This window comes from Suricata suricatta, chromosome 3 (assembly GCF_006229205.1).
Source record: "Suricata suricatta isolate VVHF042 chromosome 3, meerkat_22Aug2017_6uvM2_HiC, whole genome shotgun sequence".
NCBI classification, from domain to species: domain Eukaryota; kingdom Metazoa; phylum Chordata; class Mammalia; order Carnivora; family Herpestidae; genus Suricata; species Suricata suricatta.
Genome location: NC_043702.1, coordinates 151,241,734 through 151,263,949, shown reverse-complemented (window position 1 = coordinate 151,263,949; position 22,216 = coordinate 151,241,734). Strand labels below are relative to the sequence as shown.

The window sequence follows — 22,216 nt, the reverse complement described above, 5'->3', positions numbered from 1 at the left end:
TGAAGTCCTAGTTGTCTCTTTCAAGAAGGGTCCTCCTGAGGTCACCTCAGTCATCCCCCTGCCTCCGGGCAGGCTGTTTTCTATATTTTTTTCCAAGCTCACTGGCTGAATGGTATGAGCATTTCTGCCAGAAAAACTGAGGTCCAGGGAGGGAGAGGAGCTTGTCGGGGTCCAGCGGCCGGGGCTGGGGGTGGGCAATAGGACCAATGTGCTGACATCCAGTTGTGACTCCTGCCCTTGCACTACCGCCTCCTTTTTGCCTGGTGTTCGGCAGGGGTGACGATGATGTCACAGGTGTGGCGTGCCAGCCACGTGCTGGGCGCCAAGCAAAACAGCCAGGGCAAGTGTGTGCATCATCAGTACCTGGGAAGGAAGGCTACCAGAAGAAGTGAGTCTGGCGGAAAGACCTGAAAGAGGGAAGGGAGGCACCTTGCTGGATGGGGGCGGAGAAGGGACCAGAATAAAACCCTGCTGTAGCCAGACCTAGAGAGAGAAGGCCAGAACTGGCACTGGGGAGAGATGCCCCCTCATCTTCCCCTCCTCTGCCTCTCCCAAAGCTTGTAAATGCCCCAGACATGAGCCAGCCCAGGCCCCGCTACGTGGTAGACAGAGCCGCGTACTCTCTCACCCTCTTTGATGATGAGTTTGAGAAGAAGGACCGGACATACCCACTGGGAGAGAAACTTCGCAATGCCTTCAGGTAATGTGGCCCGGAGCCCAGACACCTCTTTCCTCTGCTCCCCACCAAAATCCTTTCTGCACCAGAGTATAGCTCCTGTACCATATCCCTAAACAGGGCTCTGGGAAGCCTTGGGGAGGGGAGGTTCGGAACCCTGACTTTAAGACCCTACAACCTCTTCTGTACTGACACCCACCTTGTGGAGGATGGGGAGTAGCAGCAAGGACCATCTCAGGCTCAGAAGAGTTGTAGGGCATCTCCAACCCCTGCATGAGGCCTTCCCATATTCTCAGTCCACTCAAGTCTCTCTTCGTTTCTTAAGGGAGCTCTAGATGGGCGCACTACCAGATGGGGCAGGGGGAGCATCAAGCCCTTAGTTAAAGTCCTGTTCCCTCCTGATTATGAAAAATCTGATGCCCTTTGTCCTCTTTCCCTCTTAGATGTTCTTTCCTTTTCCTGATCCAGAGAAAGCCCAAAGGCATCCCCTAAATTCCTGGCCCCTCCTAAAGGGTACCTACCAGGATGTGGTCCTGCCAGACCCCCGGGCTCTTTTCACTCTCAAAATGTGAGACTGTGCTAGCGGGTAGTAAAACTTCACCTCCAAGGAGGGGGCTTCAGAAGGTGATCTATGCCCCTACTCCAGGAACTTGAGGCTATGAGCTTCACCTTCCCCCTCCCTACACTTCTGGCAGACCTTGCTCTGTCCTGGCTGTGGGCTGACTTGCTCTTCCTCACTCCCCTGGGGAAACAGCTGATTCAGTTACCTGGATCGAGGTCACTGGCAATGGCTGAAGTGGAGATGCAGGTGGAACTGGTTCAGACTAGGGGAATCACCCACTCGAGTCTTCACTAAAGCCCTGGTCCAACCCTACTTCTCCTGGGAGGCTCCATTCCTGCTGGGTCACAGCTAAAGCCTTGGGTGTTCAGTGTCTAGACACCTTACCCACAGCTGAGCTCCTCGGACGCTGGGCTCTGTCAGCCTTAGTTCCCAGCTTAAGTCTCATTTGTTTCTGTGCTGGAGGGATAAGGGCATCTACTGTTGTCCTAAAAGATTATAGATTAAAACTATAAACTGATGTAGGAAACTAACAATTCCTACGAGGCTGGCATTGAGCCTTAAACAGTGCCTGACACAGAAGGTGCTCCAATAAATATTTGTTTAATGAATGAATGAATGGCTAGAGGGTTTATCCCTCTGTCCACTTCCCTCTTGGCCTCTGAAACCTCTGTATGGGTGTTTGGCATCTGTTTCCAGTTATTCTATCAGGCTTCAGATTGCCTTGCCCAAAATATGGCAGGCCTGCAAATAAGGCTGGGCAGATACTGGCCCTCAAGGGGTGTTTTGTCCTCCCTTACTCAGCTCTCTATTTGTGAGTCCAGTCTTTCCTGCCACAAACAAGCCTGAGAGAGTTCCCAAAGTGCCGTGCTCCCTATGACAAAGCTTTAGAGATGCTTGAAGCTATTTACCACCTGTCCGATGCCCTGTCCACCAGCCCAAGGATGGAAGAGGCACACCCACCGATTCCAGAGGAGACTGGGGACTCAGATGTTGATGGTGATGCCCTTCCACAGAGTACTGGTTGAGACTGAAAATCTGTCCAGACTCTACAGGGTACAAAGCATTGTCTGTGTTGATTTTAGTCTTGGGGGACATTCAGGGAACCCAGGGCTGGGGAAGCTATTGTTGAACAATAGCAAAGAGCAGGAATTGGTACCAGGCAGGAAAGGAGGCCTAATCAGAGCAGGCTAGTGAGTCACCAAATAGGCCTTGAGTATTTGAGTTCCCTCAACTGGGAGAAGAAAAGCAAATGCCTCCCACCCCCTTCCAGTCATCAATCCAGGAGCTGTCACCCCTGAGTTTTTTAGGCCCTTGTTCCTACCGCTCCTGGGTCTCTATGAAAATACCTCAAGGTGTTCAACAAACAGGGAAGGGATCAACTTTCCCCACCCTGAGTTGGCCAACTAACAGCTTGCCCATTTCTTCCGCCCCCAATGAATTAACAGTGGGAAGAACTCCAGCCCTGGAATCATGGCACACGAGGGACAGTGGGTCAGCAGAGGCACACCCTGTAGGGACAATGGAGCCTTCTTTGGGGGAGGTGCTAAGAAAGATGGCAGCAGCCCTTACTCAGACTGAGTTTCAATACCAGCCAGTCCTTTCACTCTTTCATTCATTCATTTATTCAGCAAATATTTACTAAGCACCCCAATGCAATGTGCAAGGTATGAAAGGTGAACCAGAGAGCCAGACTTTTGGCCATGGTGGGGTTTGCTGTCCAGTGAGAACGACAGATGAAAAGCAAGCACATATAACCAGTGTGTACATGAAGCTGCAGGAGCCAGCTCATGGGTGCCCAGGCCTGTGCTTGGTCAGACTGGAGAAAGGCCATCTAGATGGAGGGGGGGCTGGACTCAGCAGCTTGGAAGGCTAAGTGATCACAAAATCCATACCTTTGTTCCAAGTCTCTGGATGTCCCAAAAGGGCAGCTGGCTCCAGACACCCCAGCTAAAGCCAAGGACAGGTAAATGGCTCTCCAAAGAAAGCCCCTGCCTTTTTTTCTCAGTGTCCCCAGCCTACTGTATGGTGTGGGTGCTCACTGAATTCTGAATGAGTGAATGAATGAATGAATGAATGAAGGATGGATGAGCAGGAACAGAATATTATAATCCCTCCCCAACTCAGAGTGTCCAAATCATGCAGTGCCAACTGGAATCCTACCCTCTTCCCCTCCAGATGTTCCTCAGCCAAGATCAAAGCCGTGGTGTTTGGGCTGCTCCCTGTGCTCTCCTGGCTCCCCAAGTACAAGATCAAAGATTACATCGTCCCCGACCTGCTGGGTGGACTCAGTGGTGGATCCATCCAGGTCCCGCAAGGTGAGGGGGTCTGTCCCCCAGGCTGGCTTGGCCTGCTGCTCTCCCCCCTTCTTCTCCCTGTCCCCTGTGACCTCCATACACCGGCCATGCCCCTGAGCCTTCAATCTCCTGTTCTCTGCAGGCATGGCATTTGCTCTGCTGGCCAACCTTCCTGCAGTCAACGGCCTCTACTCCTCCTTCTTTCCCCTCCTCACCTACTTCTTCCTAGGGGGTATACACCAGATGGTGCCAGGTGAGTCCTTTCCCCTCTCAACAGGCCAGGTGACCTGGACCACAAGGACAGGTGATGTGGCAAAGGGGCGTTGGGAGTTTTCCATCTGCATTCTCCTAGAGTTGGTGCTGGGTGGTCCTGAAGGGACTGTCACCATGAGTGTCAGTCCCACATCCACTGTGACCTTAAAGAAACCACTTAGCTTGTGTGAACTTGGTTAGCATCACCTGTTCTGTCTCCATCCCTGGCACGTGGGGAAGACTTGGTGGAACAAGATGTACTATGCCAAAGAGATGGGAGAAATTACTCTCGGGCTGGTTCCTGCAGGGATATTTGGAATTCTCTGGTGCTAAATGACATTGAGAAAAAGGGCCTGGTCACAAGGTCTGTTTCTGGGTCAGATGCCACTTGTATTCCCAAGCTCATTTCCTCGTGTGTCCGATGAAATGATTTTAGCAGTTGAGGTGAAAGCCTCTTGAAAAGTATAGATGGCAATTCCATGTGAATGGCTGTTTCTTGCTGGACAGGAGCCTGGGAGATGTGGGGCTCCATCCCCTCGGGGTCGGGAAGCACCCCTGGGCCCCTTTCTGTTGTCCGTGGGCATGGTCTCGACCTCTGACTCCTGCCGGCGGGGTGGGCACCGCAGGTACCTTTGCCGTTATCAGCATCCTGGTGGGTAACATCTGTCTGCAGCTGGCCCCAGAGTCGAAATTCTGGGTCTTCAACAATGCCACCAACAAGAGCTACGTGGACACGGCAGCCATGGAGGCCGAGAGGCTGCACGTGTCAGCGACACTGGCCTGCCTGACTGCCATCATCCAGGTGAGGGGACGGCCGTGGCCCTGTCAAGGGCACAGCCTCACGGGGGGGGGGGGGGGGGTGGCATCTCTCCATCCTGCGCCTGCCTCAAAGCCCCGTGTTGACATTAAAGCTGATTCAGGGCTCTTCCTCCTTCCTCCTCCCCATTCCCAGGGCCACAAAAGACCTTGAAAAATCAGTGTATCTTCTCACCCACCTCCAGCAGGTCCGTAAGACCAGTATCTGCACCCAGTAAAATGTCCTGAGTTAGAGTCTGGAGGGCTCACGGGCTCCCTCCACCACCCTCTCCAGTCCTCCTGTTTCTCTAACCCCTTACCCTCCCTCCAGCCTCCACCGCCCCAAGCCACAGCATCACCTGCACAGCATAAATTACACAAATCACAAAGGAATCTGCATGATGGAACATAAGAGCGGGAAGCAACCTCAGAGGACACTTTTCATTCATTCATTCATTCATTCATTCATTCATTCATTCTGTTCATGGTTTTGGTTGTCACTGTGCCAGAAACCGAGCTGGGCCTTGGGGGGAAAGATAAGTAAAGAAGAGGCCCAGTTCTCCAGGAGCACACAGCCCGGCAGAGGAAGTAACAATGTCAACAGCTAAACTTGTAGGCAGGGAGATAAGCAGCATAATAGAGCTATGTTCCTATGGTGGTGGGAACACCAAAGATAGAGTCAGGGAAGGGCTCACCTCAGAGAGGAGATGACATTTGACCTGAACAGTAAAGGATGAATAGAGGTTGGCCAGTAATCAAATGAATGAAGCTCGGGAAGGCAGTCCCCGGAGAGGGAATGCACCCCAAAGCATTGAGGTTTAAGAGTATGATCTGACCAGGGAATGACAAGGCAAGAAGTTCGGTGTGGCTGGACAGCAGGAGGCCTTTTGGGGATGGGCCAGAGAAGAGGCTGGAAAGGTAGGCAGAGGCTGGACGATGAAGTCTGAAGTCTGTCCCCCCCACACTGGCTTTGGGTCTGATTGGCAGTTTATAAGGATCATTCAAGCGATGGAGAAGAGAGGTGGGAGGTGGATTACAGTCAAAGTTAGGAGCCTATGCAGAAGCCCAGGCAAGACGAATGAAGGTCTAGACCAGGGAGGCAGCCACAGGAGGGCCGAGATGGGGTGGACTTAAGGAACATTTTGCCAGGAGCATTAAAAGGCTTGGTGACAGACCTGATGTGGGGCTGAAGGAGGATGGCTCCCAAGATTTGGGTTAGCCAACTGGGTGGAGAGGAAACACTGGGGGAGGGCCAGGCTTATTTTTCTGATAAGAAAATTATAGCCAGAGAGGTAACGTGACAAAGAGGTAACCAGACTAAAGGTCTGCTGGCACAGTAAAGGGCAAGACAAGGTCACAGAGGGCTCACTTTCCTAGGGGTGCTGCACAAAACTACAGCCTGGGTTGGGGTCAGGCACATGTGGGAGCTGCTGACCATTCTTGGTCTTCCCCACCCCTACCCCCACCTCTCTCCTCTCAGATGGGCCTGGGCTTCGTGCAGTTCGGTTTTGTGGCCATCTACCTCTCCGAGTCCTTCATCCGGGGCTTCATGACGGCAGCCGGCCTGCAGATCCTGATCTCGGTGCTCAAGTACATCTTTGGACTGACCGTCCCCTCCTACACGGGCCCGGGGTCCATCGTCTTTGTGAGTCTAAAAACACATCCCTGCAAATGGAGGGGGGCTCAGGCAGACAGAGGCAGGGTTTACTGTAGTTGTGAGCTCCTCCTCATAAGATGTCCTCAAGCAAGGGTCTGGCTGGCCCACTGTTCGGAGAGGGGTTTCCACTTTGGGAGGGAGGGTCAAACACATGACCTTGGGGGCTCACTGAGGTTTTCTATGGTTAATCCCTACTGAAAAAGAGATGTTCATTTCTCCATCAGTTCCCTGATACAGTGCCTCAATCCCTCCCTGCCTGGGAGGTCCTTCCTTACGTCTAATCGCCATCCCTCCTCCTTGGGCTTGAATTCTTTCCAGAGAAAGAGAATCACCATCCCCACCCTGGCATGAGATCTCAGCATGCCCTTTAGGAGAGGGAGGTGGAAGATGGGATGCTATTGGTGACCAAGGTCTGGATTCTGCTTTGGTGTGCCCCCATTTGCATCGATGACATCCTTCTGCTGGGTTAGACATCCAAGGGTGGGGATAGTATGGGAAGAAGTGGGAGCCCATGAGTATGATGCTGTCTCCCCTAGACCTTCATTGATATTTGCAAAAACCTCCCCCACACCAACATCGCCTCGCTCATCTTCGCCCTCATCAGTGGCATCTTCCTCGTGCTGGTGAAGGAGCTCAATGCTCGCTACATGCACAAGATCCGCTTTCCCATCCCTACAGAGATGATTGTGGTAAGGACCTTCCCCAGGGCTGGGGTTTTGGGGGCCAGGCTAGAGAGGCCATGAGAAAAGGATTCCAGCCCTGGCCAAAGCCACGGCCTTCCCCACCTTCACTGCCTCCTCTGCTGGCAGCCAGCAGAACAGGAAGTTGGGGGAATCTATTCCATACCCCTGTATATGGCTCCCACTTTTCCTACTCCTTGGGTTGTTCCCCCTTGAGGAGGCAGGGGAGTGGGATTTGAACTCCCCAGAGAAAAGAGAGGCTTGAAAGGGACCCCTGCCTTGCCAATCCCCATTCTCCATGGGATTTGCAGGTGGTTGTGGCAACAGCTATCTCCGGGGGCTGTAAGATGCCCAAGAAGTATCACATGCAGATCGTGGGAGAGATCCAACAAGGGTGAGTCCAGGTGGCCAGGAAGCCTGCCCCTCACCCATGGAGACCTGGGCTCAGAGGCTGAGATAAGACCCTCTCTAATAAAAGAGCATTGTAAACTCTATGACACCCACTAAATGTGAATTATTTTTATTACTTATTATGGAAGAAAGCTGTACAACCAGCCAACGCTAGGCATGTTATAAACAGTGAGCCTTAACTGCCACACACACCCCCAAAAGTCTCATTCAGTGGATGCTACTAAAACAAAGCCTCTCTGATCAGCCCTTCTCTGGCTTCTTGCCTTGTTCTAATGTTTTGGTTCTTCTCACTCACATGGAAAAGAAGCTATTAGGATCAACACTGAGCATCCACTCTGTGCCAAGCACCACACTTGGCCCCCGCTGGGAAAGGGTGGGCTTGTGCTGTAGGGTTGGAGGAGGAGGGTGGGGAGAGGGCAGGGGAGGGCGGTGGCTATGGGTCTGTGGACTAGTGAGTGTAGAGTCAAGAATCTGGGTATGAACAAATGAGGTCCCACCACCTACTGGCTCTGTGTGACCTTGGACAAGTGAGGGTTTTTCTCTGTCAATGGGAGTGATGGCAGCCAACCCACAGTGTTGTGCTGAGGACTCAGATGACAAGGGGTAATTCATGTAGACCCTGGCACACACTGGGGCCCTGCTGGTCCCTGTGGGTTGAGGAAGGACTTGCCTTGCCTCCCCTCACACCCTTGCGCCCTGCCTCCTTTCTGTCTCCTTGGCAGGTTCCCAACTCCCGTGTCACCTGTGGTTTCGCAGTGGAAGGACATGATGGGCACGGCCTTCTCTCTGGCCATCGTGGGCTACGTCATCAACCTGGCTGTGGGCCGGACCCTGGCCACCAAGCACGGCTATGACGTAGATTCTAACCAGGTAGGTCCACCTGAGCAGAGCTGAGCAGGATGAGCTGCGTCCCACAGAGGCCTGGCTAGAGATACGGTGGGCTCTTGGAGCTGAAGGGAACAAGGTGCCTACCGGTGAGGAGGAGGGGCTCTGACCACAAGAAGCCAAATTCCGCTTGGCTAGGAGTGTAGGGCTTTCTAGCAGTAAGATCATTCTTAAGTCCTAGGCCCAGGATCTGGCTTGCATGGACTACTATGTTTGGGTGACACCTGCTGCCCACCCCCCTCCGCCCCCTGCTTCTAATCCTGCCCCTGTCCCCACAGGAGATGATCGCCCTGGGCTGCAGCAACTTCTTTGGCTCCTTCTTTAAAATCCATGTCATTTGTTGTGCTCTCTCTGTCACTCTGGCTGTGGATGGAGCTGGAGGAAAATCCCAGGTGAGCACTGGACCAGAGGCGTGGGAAAAGAGGGGAGAAGGCAGCAAAGCAGCTGCCCCAGGGAAGCCTAGGCACATGCAAGCCAGGCCAGTTGCTTCTCCAACCTTCCTCTCCCCTCCTCGGCCTTCACTCCATCAAAGATATCTATCGAAAATTAACCAAAAGCAAGAATTTCACACCTGTGCCTTGTTCCCAACTCTTTCTCTGAATAGGTGGCAAGCCTGTGTGTGTCCCTAGTAGTGATGGTCACCATGCTGGTCCTGGGGTCCTACCTATACCCTCTCCCCAAGGTAAGAGCACAGCGGGAGAGCAGAGGCCAGCCGGAGACTTCAGTAAGAACAATCGCTAAGAGTTGTATAACCCTTTACAGTCCACACAGTGCCAACATTGTCGCACTTTGTCCTAATCACAACATGTAAAGTAGACAATGTGGCTTTACTATCCTCATTTTACAGGTGAGGGAAACTGAGGCTGAGAAAGTCCAAGTGATCTGTGGTGACACAACTCCTAAGTGCAGGGCTGGTGGTAATCTCCAGCCTTCCGACCTAAGAGTCAATTCTCCAGGTAGCATTTAGAAGTGCTTATGAGCACCTGACTAGGAAGGCCCTGGGCATGGACGGTTTGGAGATGAGGGAAGTAAGGAGGGGCAGAGATGGGCAGAGAGTATGGGCCCCGTGGTTTAGCACCTGCACTGCACTCTTGAGCCCCGAGACTGAGTGCAGAGATCCGGGGGCCTCTGCAGGCAGAGATGTTCTGGAACTGAGCCTGTCCTGCCAGGCTCTGGGCTCCGGTGTTTCTAGGCAGGGCGGGAAGGAGGGGCCACCACAGGTGAGAAAGAACAATGTTCTGCTTCCCAGTCTGTGCTAGGAGCTCTGATAGCTGTCAACCTCAAGAACTCCCTCAAGCAACTCGCTGACCCCTATTACCTGTGGAAGAAGAGCAGGCTGGACTGCGTAGGTATTGGGTGGCCTCTGGGCACCCCTTCCTGCCCCGCCCCCTCCTCCAACCCCACGGTGGGTCAGCTCTTCTGTCAGTGACCCCTCTGTTGGGCTGCTCCCTAATTAGCATAGCCAACTGTGAAGAGCCCAGGTTTTGGAGTGAGACATCCTATGTTCGTGTCCTAACTCAACTGTTCACTGGCTCTATGGTATGGCCCTAGAGTAGCAAGTCCCTAAACTTCTCTGAGTCTTGACTTTCTCATCTGAGAAATGGGTATCTTATACTCTCTACACCCCCCCCCAGAGGTTGTTTATGAAGAAGAAATGAGATAATACAAGTAAGGAGCACGTTATCTAAATTATATCCCGGGTTCAGTAAAAAAAAAATTAGCCATGATTATTTTTATGATTTATAGTTCCAAAAAAAAAAAAAGCAAAAAGAAATAGTTTTAAAAACCAATAACAACAACAAACTAGGACATAAAGCCAGCAGACCAGGATCTTGAGCAAGCTACCAGACTTCTCTAGAGTTCTATTTCCTCATCTGTAATGGGGGTGACAGTCATGACTTCATTATACACTGGTTCTCAGGATTAGATGAGATCGTATGGGTAAGCTCCGTGTCACCGTAAAACACTCAGCAAACGTGACTTGTTGTTAAGGTTAGTCACCAGCCCAGCGCATCTAGCATCGGACAATAGTAACAAGGTTGCCACGTACTGCCAACACTGACAACAAACCCCATTTAAGCTCCACCGTAAGGGGATTTACTGACCTCCTTGCAAGATGGTGAAACAAAGGGGGCCCTGGCTGGCTCAGTTAGAAGAGCATGATGACTCTTGATCTCGGGGTTGTGGGTTCAAGCCCCATGTTGGGTGTAGAGATTACTTAAATAAATAAAACTTCTTTAAAAAGATGATGAAACCAAGGCTCAGAGAGATTAAGTAATTTGCCAAAAACCACAGAGGTAGTAGAAAGAGGTAGAGTCAGGATTGGAACCCAAATCTTAGGCTGCAAACCTCTGGGTGGCTCTGTCTTTCGGGGATGGAGGCTGACCTGTATGGGACACAAAGAAAATCCTTAAAGCCAGAGAAGTGAGTGGCCCATCTGGGGTCCCCCAGTGAGTGATGGGGATAGGAGAGAATACGATGTTCCCGTTCCCACCCCCAAGGATCTGCTCTTACCACATCCCAGCAATCCCCCACCAAATACAGCCTCTGGCATTTCCAGACGTGCCTGGGCTCCCATCTTATCTTCACAGTTTTCTAGGGGAATGTGGGCAGATTCGTTTTCTTTAGAGGAATTTGGGGGACTGTAAAGGACCATAAAGGAGGCAACTATCAAAACTGCATCCGATCCTGCCCCCCACCCAAACAGCCAGACCCCCGAGTGTCAGGCCGGGAAGGTCACTGAGTGTGTGTTGGGAATACACAGCCTCCCATCAGGTGGAGAGAGGGAGCTCAGGTTTGTTGAGTAACCACTGGGTGCCCGTCACTAGGCTAGGACCTTTGGCTGCCTTAGCTTTTTAATCCCTCCATGAAACCGGTATTATCATTGCCCTTTTCTGGATCAGGCAACCTGGCTCACAGAGCCAGTAAACGAGAGAATGAAACTTTGAAACCAGGCATATGTGACCCTCATGCTCTCAGAGTGCGCCATGCTGCCTCCCTGTGTGGGCTGAGGTTGCCTATTAAAAAACAAGCAAGATTTCTGGGCACACTCAATCTGGGCGAAATGTGCAGGTGTAAGCAGAGAACCAAAACATAAGACAGTGCAAAGATGCCCTGACAGGAGGAGGGCGGGTCAGAGGTTGTGGAAACAGAGAAGACCCTGGCTATTCCAGGAAGACCTCCCAGAGAAGCAGCCTTCTCCCTGGGCCCACTTTGACATCTCTCTCCTCTCTCCAGTGTGTCTGGATGGTGAGCTTCCTCTCCTCGTTCTTTCTGAGCCTGCCCTACGGTGTGGCGGTGGGTGTCACCTTCTCCGCCCTGGTTGTGGTCTTCCAGACTCAGTTGTAAGTAAAGACCCCCACACAGCACAGCAGCGCAGCCCCAAGCACTGGCTGGGCTGTCAGACTGCCATATCCTGAAAGCCCCGGAGGAAGCCCTCAGGGGCTTGGAGAGCTGGGGGCCATACAAAGTAGGAGAAGTACAGGAGGGTAAGACCCTGAGCCTGTCCAAAGGCATTGCAAGTCCCCAGACCAAATAGAACCCTCCTGAGGGGAACACCAGGCCAGAGGACAGATGCCCTGTCCTTCCTATAGAAAGGTTGAGGAGTACAGGACAGGGGCACCAAAGGAAAAGGCCAGGGCAGGAGAAGATGCTCTGTCTTCTCTTCTTGAGAACTCAGAACCAGGAAGTATGACTTTGGGGCCACCTAAGCTTGTCACTTGTGTACCTCACCTTTCCTCCGTGCTGAGCCCCAGTCTGGGAGCTATGTCAAGGGCTTGCCTGTCATCCCTCTAGTTACAGTCAAGCCATAGGCCACCAGGCATGTGTCTCCATGCAGAAAGACCAACACAACACACCCCCAGGATGAGGAAGGGGCCCATCCCGCCCTGCTTTTGCTCCAGCTCCCACCCATTGTCCTTCCAGGCTCTTATTTGATTTTGGTTTTGGTTTTGGTATGGTCTTAAGTTTTTCTTTTCCTTTCTCATCTAGTCGAAATGGCTATGCTTTGGCCCAGGTCATGGACACTGATATTTATGTGAATCCCAAGACCTATAATAGAGTGAGTAATCCAAACTGATGACCTCCCTCTTTTCTCTTTCCCCCCCCCCAAATAAAAGAAGGTTCAAGGGTGCCTAGGTAGCTCAGTCAGTTAGACATCTGACTCTCAATTTTGGCTCAGGTCATGATCTCACACTCATGAGACTGAGTCCCACGTTGGGCTCTGTCCTGAGCATGAAGCCTGCTTGGGAGTCTCTCTCTCCCTCTCTCTACTCAAGCATGCACACATTCTCTCTCTCCCTCTCTCTCTCTCAAAATAAGCGTTTAAAAAAAAGAAGTTAAAAAAAAGGCAATAACGACATTTCTGCCACCTGAGCTCAGTTTCCCTGTTGTAGGTCCAGGAAATCGAGGGGGTTAAGATTGTCACTTACTGCTCCCCTCTCTACTTTGCCAATTCAGAGATCTTCCGGCAAAAGGTCATTGCCAAGGTAAGGTTCAGAACTCTAGTGACCAAAGGGGTTGACCAGAGAGTAACCAGTAGATGGGAGAAAGGGGGGTGGGGGGCAGGCCACCTCCAAAGAGGATGGACATCCAAACTGCTATTGATTCTCTCCCTACAGACAGGTGTGGACCCCCAGAAAGTACTGCTGGCCAAGCAAAAATACCTCAGGAAGCAGGAGAAGGGGAGAAGGATGCCCACGCAGCAGAGGAAGTCTCTGTTCATGAAAACCAAGGTGAACTGAGGCTAAGAACTGCCTGCCTGCTCTGATCTTGCCCCTTGGTGTCCCACCTCCCAGCATCCTTTGAGGCAAAGACTTAAAGTCTCTGTAGCCATTGCCTGGTGGCCACAGAAGCCTCTTCTCCTTGGATGAGGAGATACCACTGAACTCCCACGGCCCCTCCCCATTTTCCAGCTAAGATACAGCATGGCCCATTGACTTATGAACAACTCCAAATGGGGAGCATCAGCGAATCTCCTGGCGTGCCCAGACAGCTCTGACGTGGGTGTGGGAGTTCTGGGGAGAAGCAGGCAGGCACAGACAAATATATAAAGGAGCACAGTTGTTTCTAGAAGCGTGTTCTCCCAGAGCAGGGTGGACAGAGGCTTCAGTGCCTTTCTTGTGTGGGTTCTCCAGCTGGTTTGTGGAAGCCTGAACGTGCAGCATCTGCCTAAGGAAAGAGCGCTGGGAGATGCCTCCTCTATGGGGTTCTGCGGGCTTATATCCACCACCACCAAGTTCACGTATTCACCGCCACCTGCACACTCCTTGCCCCTGCCTCAACTATAGCAAAGTCTGATTCCATTTGCTGATCCCTGCCCCCCTCCACCCTTGCCCCTCAGACTGTCTCCCTGCAGGAGCTCCAGCAGGACTTCGAGAATGCCACCCCAACTGACCCCAACAACAACCAGACTTCTGCTAATGGAGCCAGCGTGTCCTACATCACCTTCAGCCCTGACAGCGCTCCAGCTGCCCCTAGTGCGCCATCTGCCTCCGCTGAGACCCCCAATGAGCCCAGTGACATGCTGGCCAGCGTCCCGCCCTTTGTCACCTTCCACACCATCATCCTTGATATGAGTGGGGTCAGCTTTGTGGACCTGATGGGCATCAAAGCCCTGGGCAAGGTGAGGGCCCAGGCAGAGGGAGTGCTGGCCCATCCTCTATCTCAGCACCCTCACCCCTGCTCTCCCACACTCCCTTTCTTGAGACCCTCATTTGGGCAAGCTGAGAGGGGAAGCTCACCAAGGAGGCAAATGGCTCCTAAGAACCCCTTTTCCCCAGACATGACCAAGACTGCTCTCTGCAAAGCAGGCCCAAATAGCCCACGCTGACAGGAGCTGGAAAGGGTTACTAGAGAGATATCTGTGGTCCCACCCGGCCCTAGCATGCCTCCCTAGCAGAGGCCATCCCAGGTTCCCTCTCAGGCCACCAGGAACCAACCCCGAGGTCTTTCGAGTAGAGTCCAGGTTGGTCCTGGTTCATGGTCTACTGCTCCTTCCCGCACTCACCGAGACACGCCAGCATCGGCCAGTTGCAGTCAGCTGAGAAGAGAAGAAGAAATAGTATAAGTGCCCCGCATTCCCAGGTCAAATTGGCTGTTCATGGGACACCTTGAATAGAGGTATCCATCCGTCTGATAACTTCTCAGCAGCACCTCCAACAGCAGGGAGTTAGCAAACCTCAGAGCTGGCTCTGACAGAGGCAGTCCCGAGAGCATAGAGGCTGAGTGTCACCCAGAGAGCACCTGCCAGGTCCCCCGAAGGCCGCGTCCCCGCCACGGGCCCAGCCTGCTGCCCTAGCCTGGTCCTGGAGCCTGGCGGGCCTCCCCTGCAGCTTTGCCTGAAGCCACAAAGTCGGGAAAGAGGTGGACCCTGGGAATATAAGCTACTGAGAGAGAAGACCTGACCCCAGAAGAAGAGGCCATGGTGACTTTAAGTGCCCGCCTCTTTGGCAAGGCCCCACTTCTGTCCTGCTTTCCAGAAAAGTGGACGACCAACACTCCAGGGAGAAGTGGCGTGCTTCACTGCTATTTTTGTCTTCGGCTCCCAGGGCTCTTGGGGTTGCTTGTTTGTTTGGCTTCCCCTCTGAAGTGCATTTTGTGAATCACTTTTGAGACCCACTCAGAACATTCCTTTCCTTTTCTCTCCCAATACCCTTCCCCCACCACTTCCAGCTGAGCTCCACCTACGGGAAGATTGGTGTGAAGGTCTTCCTGGTGAACATCCACGGTAAGAGAAGGAGGACATTTATGGGGACCAAAAGGCTGGGAGGTGGGGAGGGGAGGAGAGGAACAGGTTGGCAGAATGCTCAACAGAGGGGTAGAAAATGAAAGCACCCAAATAGTCCCCCAAAGCATAAAGCATACACGTGTTGCAGCTATCTGGGGAACACACACACAGTTTTATACACACACCATCTCCAAAGGTGTGTGCATACACACAGCCCCAAGGACACGTCCACAGCGCAGCGGACTTGCATATTAGCACGTATACAGAGTGCAGGGGTGTGGACACAGAGCAAACACACACAGACACACAACAGAATGTGAAAGGGTGCCTACACCTCACTTCCTGCAGAAAGTCAGAAAGTCAGAGCCCTTCCAGAGGCCTCCCCAGCTTCAGAATTGGCCTGAGCAGATCCAGAGCCCTGGGAACCTACTCCGACAGAGACTCTGCAATGGCAATTAGAGTCTACGGGCTATCCTCACCCTCACCAGACACTCCTCAGGCAATCACCTCTACGATTTGGCCAAAGGAAGGGCTCTGTCACACACTGGAGGTTGCAAGATAGGTCTAGAGAAACAAGAGGAAGAATGAACCATCCAGGGATAGAATGGGCAGCAGCCTCCTCTAAGACATTTTAGCCTTTCCCTCTCAATTGCCACAAAGTACTGACTCCCTGAATCAAACTGCTTCCTTCTGCCCTGGGTTGAAGGTTCTGCATCCTCAAGCTCATGTTGCCCTCTGCTGTCCAGCATTGATATTGCAAGACCAATGCCATGGCCTGGCCTTTGGATGTTGAAGAACACACAACACACACACACACACAGTCCTCTCTCTCCTTCCCTCCCTCCCCTCTTACCATCCTTGCCCCATCCCCACTCCAAACCACAAGGCTGTTATCTTTCTGATGGCCTTTTCCTCTTCCAGCCCAGGTGTACAATGACATCAGCCACGGAGGTGTCTTTGAAGACGGGTGTCTAGAGCGTCATCACGTCTTCCCCAGCATACATGATGCAGTCCTCTTCGCCCAGGCAAATGCCAGAGAAGTGGCCCTAGGACACAACTTCCAAGGGGTAAGGTCCCTTGGGAATCTTAGGTCCCAGGGCACCGACATGGCAAGAGACCGGGGCATTAGAAAGAACACAGGAGAAGGTTTGAGTTCCAACGCCAATTCTGTCATTTAACTTTTCTGAAACTGCCGTTTCAGCATTCTTTTTCTGTAGAACACCACCCTAAATTAACATTAGCTTTCCCATGGGGCGTTTCTTTTGCTTCTGTTTAGCATTAACTGATAATTATGCCTCTTCGGTCACTTGAAAGCACTTTGTATACTCTAAAATCTTTTATTAATATTAATTTCCAAACACTCTAGGCATATTAGGTTATGCCCAGGTATGCTGGCATGATTCACCCGCCCTCCTCCTTCACTCCTTCTAGAAGAGGCTCTGGGCAAGGGAAGGGAGGACACCTGCCCGTTTTAATTTAGCAGAGCTTAGAGATTTCAGACCGGTGATGGATAAAGAGACTGGATCCAAGTTTTATCTCAGTTTCTTGACATTTAATGTACTAGCTCACTAAGTGGCATGCAAATGAGCTACACATAACACTGTCTAGGACTCCAGAAAGCTGTGGAAGCAGAAAAACTCCACCCCACGAGGGCCCCTGCCTTGGCATCTCCAGCCCCTCCCACCCCCAGGGTCCCTCTCCACTCAGCCCCTCCCCCTAGCCTCCCAAGACTCTGTGCCCCAGGCTTCCCTATATATAAAACCTCCCCCACACTCAGTGGGTCATAAGAAGGGCTTTATTGGCCCTTGAGCAACCAGTTGCTCTTTGCTCTAAAGAGAGGGTGAAGGTGAAGCCATCTGTTCTAAGTGCTGGAAGACTGCCCGCCCAGGCAAACACAGGGCCCTGGTGCCCGCCCTCCACGCTTAGCAAGAACAACTGTGGGAAACAGACTTTGTGGGTTCACAAGCCTTGTCCAGAGAGCAAAAAGAGAGAGATTCTGGAAGAACTCTTGCCATTTGCTATTGCACAAATAATGTCCAGTTATCATAGTTATATATTTAAATAATTTTTACTACAGAACATATCTATATTTGCATATTACAAAATATACTCATATACCTAAATTACACACACACACACACACACACACACACACACACATACACACACACACACACCCCTTGTCAACAGCAAGGTGCTATAGAAAGCCCACAAAGTGAGTTTGATTATCTTACTTTTCAGACGAGGAAACAGATTTCCAGAGGAAGGAAATGGATTCCCCAACATCAGGCAGCTAGCCAGTCTTCCTCGTAAGCTAGGCCGCCTCTCCTGCCTCTAAGCTGCCCACAAAAGAGGGCAGACCCTGATACACGTCTCTGCTGAAAGGGGGAAGGCCACCCTGTGCCACATTTTGTGAGGCAGATGGGGGAGGGAAGGGAAGAAGCCACAGGGCAGTCATGTGGCAGAAAACTTGACGCCCACTCGGAGGCTGCCATTTGCACTGAACTGTGTCACTGGGTCATGGAGCTCATTCTGCACCCATTTCCCACCTTCCAGGCTTCCGTGGACCCAGAGCTATCTTTATATGATTCAGAAGAGGACAGCCCCAGCTACTGGGACTTGGAGCAGGTGAGCTGAGGGCCATGGGCACCGGGGAGGTCAGGACTGGCTGAGGAGGAGACCCTCTCAAACTCAAGTAGTCACCTTGAAGGCAACATTTCTCTCTCACCTCTCTTGTAACAGCAGATCCTAATTCTTCCCACTCCCCGAAAGGCATCACGGGGGAAGGGAGAGGCACTGGAGGGAGCTCTTGAGAAGGGGCATCCATTTTACTCTGAGCCGTGTCCACACATGATCTTGGACAGGCCGCATAACACACAGGGCCCCAGTTTCTGTCATTCCAAAGTAGGGGAAATACGGGTGACATCTGCCCCCTCAACCTCACAGGAGCAGCGGGGGACTCCTGTGCCCTCCATTAATTCAACAGATATGTAACGACCGCATGCCTGACATCATTTTAGTGGGGGGCAGACAGCAGTGAACAAAAGAAAGACCCCTGCCCTTGGAAAACTTAGGTCAGGGTGGGGTCAGATGAATGCGAGGGGTACAAGTATTACTGCATGTAGACAGCCCTTAAGCACTGAGGACTGAAGTGTTACAGCTGCCCTAGGCCCTGTCACCCTGACAAAGTAGCCCAAGGCCCTGAAGTAAAAGAAACTGAGATTCTAGGTTCAGAGAAATCTGGCTTTCAGCCTCCTAGAAATCACATCTCACTTTGTACCTCTTCACACCCCTTTTGAGCTTCAGTTCCACGTCTCCTGAACGTGTCCCTGGGAGCACTGATGGCATGTGGGAGACATTAGGAAGTAGAGGCAGAGCCACAAGGTTTGGAAGACTGATCTCTGTGCCCCTGTGGAATCTCTAGCACATTCCAAAACCCTGGGATAGGCCCCCCAATAGCTTATCAGAGCAAGAAAGGACTTCAGAACCTGTCTCGTCTCCACCATCATTTCACTTAACAATGAAAGCGAAGCCAAAAAGGACTGACACATGGAGGTCACAGAGCAGGTCAGAGGTGATTCAAAGTAGATTTCACGCATCTTCTCTCACCACCTCTGTACACCTCACCTATTAGGCTGCCCCCCCACCCCTCCCCTGTTCATGCACACGCTCACATTCACACTCACGCACACTTGCTCATGAAGCTCTCTCTGGCCAGGGGCTCCTAGAGTCACCTCATGGTTGCAGCCACTGTGAACTCAGCAGGTCTAATGCTCTCCCTTCTCCTCCCCTGTCCTTCTGTGGTCCTGCAGGAAATGTTCGGGAGTATGTTTCATGCAGAGACCCTGACTGCCCTGTGAGGACCCAGCCCACCCCCACGCTGCCTCCAGAGGGCATGGCCTCTGGGCCCCCAAGAAGGATGAGCCTGGGGTCACGAGGAGTGGCCAATAGAGGAGAGCACATCCACCAGGACCAGGGCTCCTCCCTCCCCTCTCCCCCACCTCTCTCCCTCTCCTACCTCCTTCCTGGCATCTCTAGAGCCAGCCAATCTCAGCAGGAAAGAGAGCCACGTCTTCACCCTCCTGCTGAGCCTCAGGGCCCTGGCCAGAAGGAGAAAACCTCCTGCTCACCTTACTGTACCCACCCATGCCCTGCCCAAGGCAACTGACTGCCAACTTTAAGAGTGAGCCAAGAACAGAAGGGAAAGTATGACCCTGCTGACCCAGGGTGCAAAGGCCATTTGGCCTGCACAGCTTGGTGTCAGGTGGTGTCAAGCTATCACAAGACACAGAGCTGAACTTGCTTACGACTCTGTGGTTTGTCTCCTCCGGCTGCCCCAGCTTTGTTCCTGAAAGTTCTGCGCTCCTGGGACAACATGCTCCCTACAGCCCAGGAATCTCCATCTTCCTCCACCCTTCCTCCTCATCGCAAGGCTACTGGGACCTCCACTGCTATTCAGTACTTCAGACTCCAGGTTGGGGGGTTGGCCAGGGTCCTCAAGGCCACTGGAGCCAACTCCCCAGGGGCAGCCCACCCTCTGAAACACAATCACTCCCTGTGCCTTCAGGGGCTGTTCCTTTCCACTTGAGGCCAGGTAGAACTCCAAAAAGAACAGGGCGGGTAGCTACCAGAATCCTCTGGCACCCTAGTAACAGATACCAGTTATTATGCATAAATCCTTTTTGGAATCCTTCTTTGTACAGAGATGGGGAGGGGGAGGGAGTGTAGGTGCCAACTCAGGGTCAACTGGAGGGACCTGAGCCCTGTGGGTCCCCCTGACTTCAGAAATAACTCCCTCGCATCGGAAATCTGCCTTGTGCTTTTTCACTTGGCAAAGAGCCAATGATTTTAACTCTCTCTTATCAGTTTGGGGCCTGAATCCTTCAGCCATGTGGGAGAGGAAGCCCCCCAAGGACCAGCCACATCATATGACTGGGTGCAGGGTGTGACAAGGGCTGATCCAGATTGGGTCTTCCTTCACGGGGTTCCTTAACAAACTCAGGACCTGAGAAGAGGGGTATGTTTTCCATGTTTGTGAGGAGGTCACAGAGGAACCTGTTGACTTGAAAATAAATAGATTGCATGTGCAAGTGTTTGGGGAAATTTCCATGGAAGTGCACAGAAAATCTGAAGCCACACTTTGAGTATGAAGATTACTGCTTCCCTCAAGCTCCTTCAGCTCATAGACCCTGCCCAACAGGCTGGGCTGGCCCAGCCTGAAAAGAAACTTCCCAATTCATAACTTCAGCCTGACCTGCATTGTGTGTTTGTGTGTTGAGTGAGCTGGTCAGCTAGGGAGTCTTTTTAGAGTTAAAGGTGCTGGCAAAGAGCTAACAGATTCTTGGCCTTCGAGCATTGCTTCTCTGTGATTTCATTATGCCCTCTGGCTGCCAATGGAACTCAAAACTTGGAAGGCAGAAGACAATGTTATCTGGGATTCACCGTGCTCAGCACCCGAAGTGCCAATTCCAGGAGGACAAGAATTTTAGCCAATGACAACTCACCCTCCCCTACTCCACCTCCTTCAAGGTCCAACTCAGGCCCAGGAGGTAGCGGAAGGCCACAGAGCCTCCAGACACCCCAAGCAGAGTTGTCCTTTGAACCAAGTGTCTAGACAGTGAAGGTGAAATTGGAAACACACTGGGGAGAGGGAGACACTGAAGAAAACTTCACCGTTGGAATACTTTGAAAAGAACACAAGCAAATTCAAACAGACCACACTCTGGACATGACTGAGGCAGACAAGGAGGGCAGGGTGGTGAGATAATCCAGAATTTCAATCCTTTTGAATGTTCTTAGTAATACTGACCTGTGATGAGAGGGTTCCCGGGGAAGATCGGGGACTCGAGATGTTTGTGTAATTTATTTAATTTAAACAGCATCCTCCTTTTCATTTTGGTAATAAAGTGGCTTTGAAATGTGACTAAATTGCATGTTTTTGGATTGCTTTACACCAAGGCAAAGCAAATCACCTCCAGAAAAAGCTGGCCTTGCTTTGCATTGTCCTAGAGGGAAACAAGGAGCTAAGACAAATCCTCCAACCCTAGGGAAGATTTCAGTACATTTCTCTCACTGTTGATAAATCATATGGATTTTAAAAAGTGTTGTATGAAAGAGTGAAAAGACAAAGTAAACAATCTTGATTTAACAGATAGGTATTGAATGGTGCACACAATTAAAATGTATATCTCTTAAGCATGCATGAAGTATTTACAAAAGCTGATCACAGTCTAGGCTTTAAAGCATTTTCAAAAATTTCAAAGAATAAATATCCATCCATAGTCTCTAACCACAATGCATGAAAGTTAAAAATCAATTATAAAAGATAACTTGCACCAAAAAATACACATTTAGAATTTTAAAAAATACTTCTAAATAACTCAGAATCAAAAAAGAGATAATATGGAAAATTAAAAACACTCAGACTTAAACAACAATGAAAATACTACATATCAAAACTATGCAAGGAGCACCTGGATGGCTGGGTTAATAGAGCATGCAACTCTTGATCTCTGTGTTGTGGATTCAAGCCCCACGTTGGGCATGGAGATTACTTAAAAATAATAAGTTTTTTTAACTGTGCAGGGAATAGTGCTTTGAAGAAAATATATAGCCTTTAATGTTTCTACTAGAAAAGAAAAAAGATGAGTCACCTGGCTGGCTCAGTAGGTGGAACATATGACTCGTGATCACCTGATTGTTGGTTGAAGCCACATTTTGAGTATGAAGATTACTTAAAAATTGTCTTGTCCCGCCCCGGCCAGCAGGGCGGAAAATCCTTGTGGGTTCTTGATCCTGAGGGAGGGAAAGAAAGGGCAGGAGGGAGACGCACAGAGAGTAAAGACAGCACACAGTATCCGATCAAGCCTCTCCTTTATTGAGAAAACATCCTATCTTATAAAGGTTTCAAGGCGGGAAAACAAGGCAGCTGACCTAGGTCGGTTGCTAGGAAACAGGGTTAAGGGATTAAAGCTAGGGTAAAAGAGGAACCAAACTAAAGTGTTTTAGCACAGCGCCTGAGGGGCTGATACTACCCTGCCTACAGATGGTTGATCTTTGATCTTCTGGCTTCTCCTGACAGGGAGTGGTGCTCCCCTGCCTATTTTTGCAACTCCCCTGAGGGGAGTGACATATCTGGCTAGCAAATGGCCAAGCAGCTGAATCTTTGCCGCTTCCCACAGGTCCTCCCTTTTTTTTCTCTAAATTTAAAAAGGGCTTCTTCCAGAATATGATAGTATGGGCAAGGAAAGGACTGTGCCTGTCTTAGGTTGGAGACC

The 22,216-nt window shown here is 51.3% G+C and overlaps 1 protein-coding gene across 1 annotated transcript; it reads left to right on the top strand.

Moving 5' to 3' along the window:
- The first annotated feature begins 575 nt into the window (after positions 1–575).
- SLC26A9 (solute carrier family 26 member 9) lies at positions 576–18,961 on the top strand. The gene is made up of 20 exons (XM_029933171.1): positions 576–700; positions 3,414–3,553; positions 3,675–3,785; positions 4,411–4,586; positions 6,060–6,224; positions 6,773–6,925; positions 7,228–7,310; positions 8,050–8,197; positions 8,491–8,604; positions 8,817–8,894; positions 9,462–9,557; positions 11,450–11,556; positions 12,203–12,272; positions 12,607–12,699; positions 12,832–12,945; positions 13,554–13,835; positions 14,885–14,939; positions 15,861–16,006; positions 17,496–17,567; positions 18,752–18,961. The coding sequence occupies exons 1-20, from the start codon at positions 576–578 to the stop codon at positions 18,797–18,799; spliced, it is 2,376 nt and encodes a 791-aa protein (XP_029789031.1). The 3' UTR covers positions 18,800–18,961.
- The last annotated feature ends 3,255 nt before the right edge of the window (positions 18,962–22,216 follow it).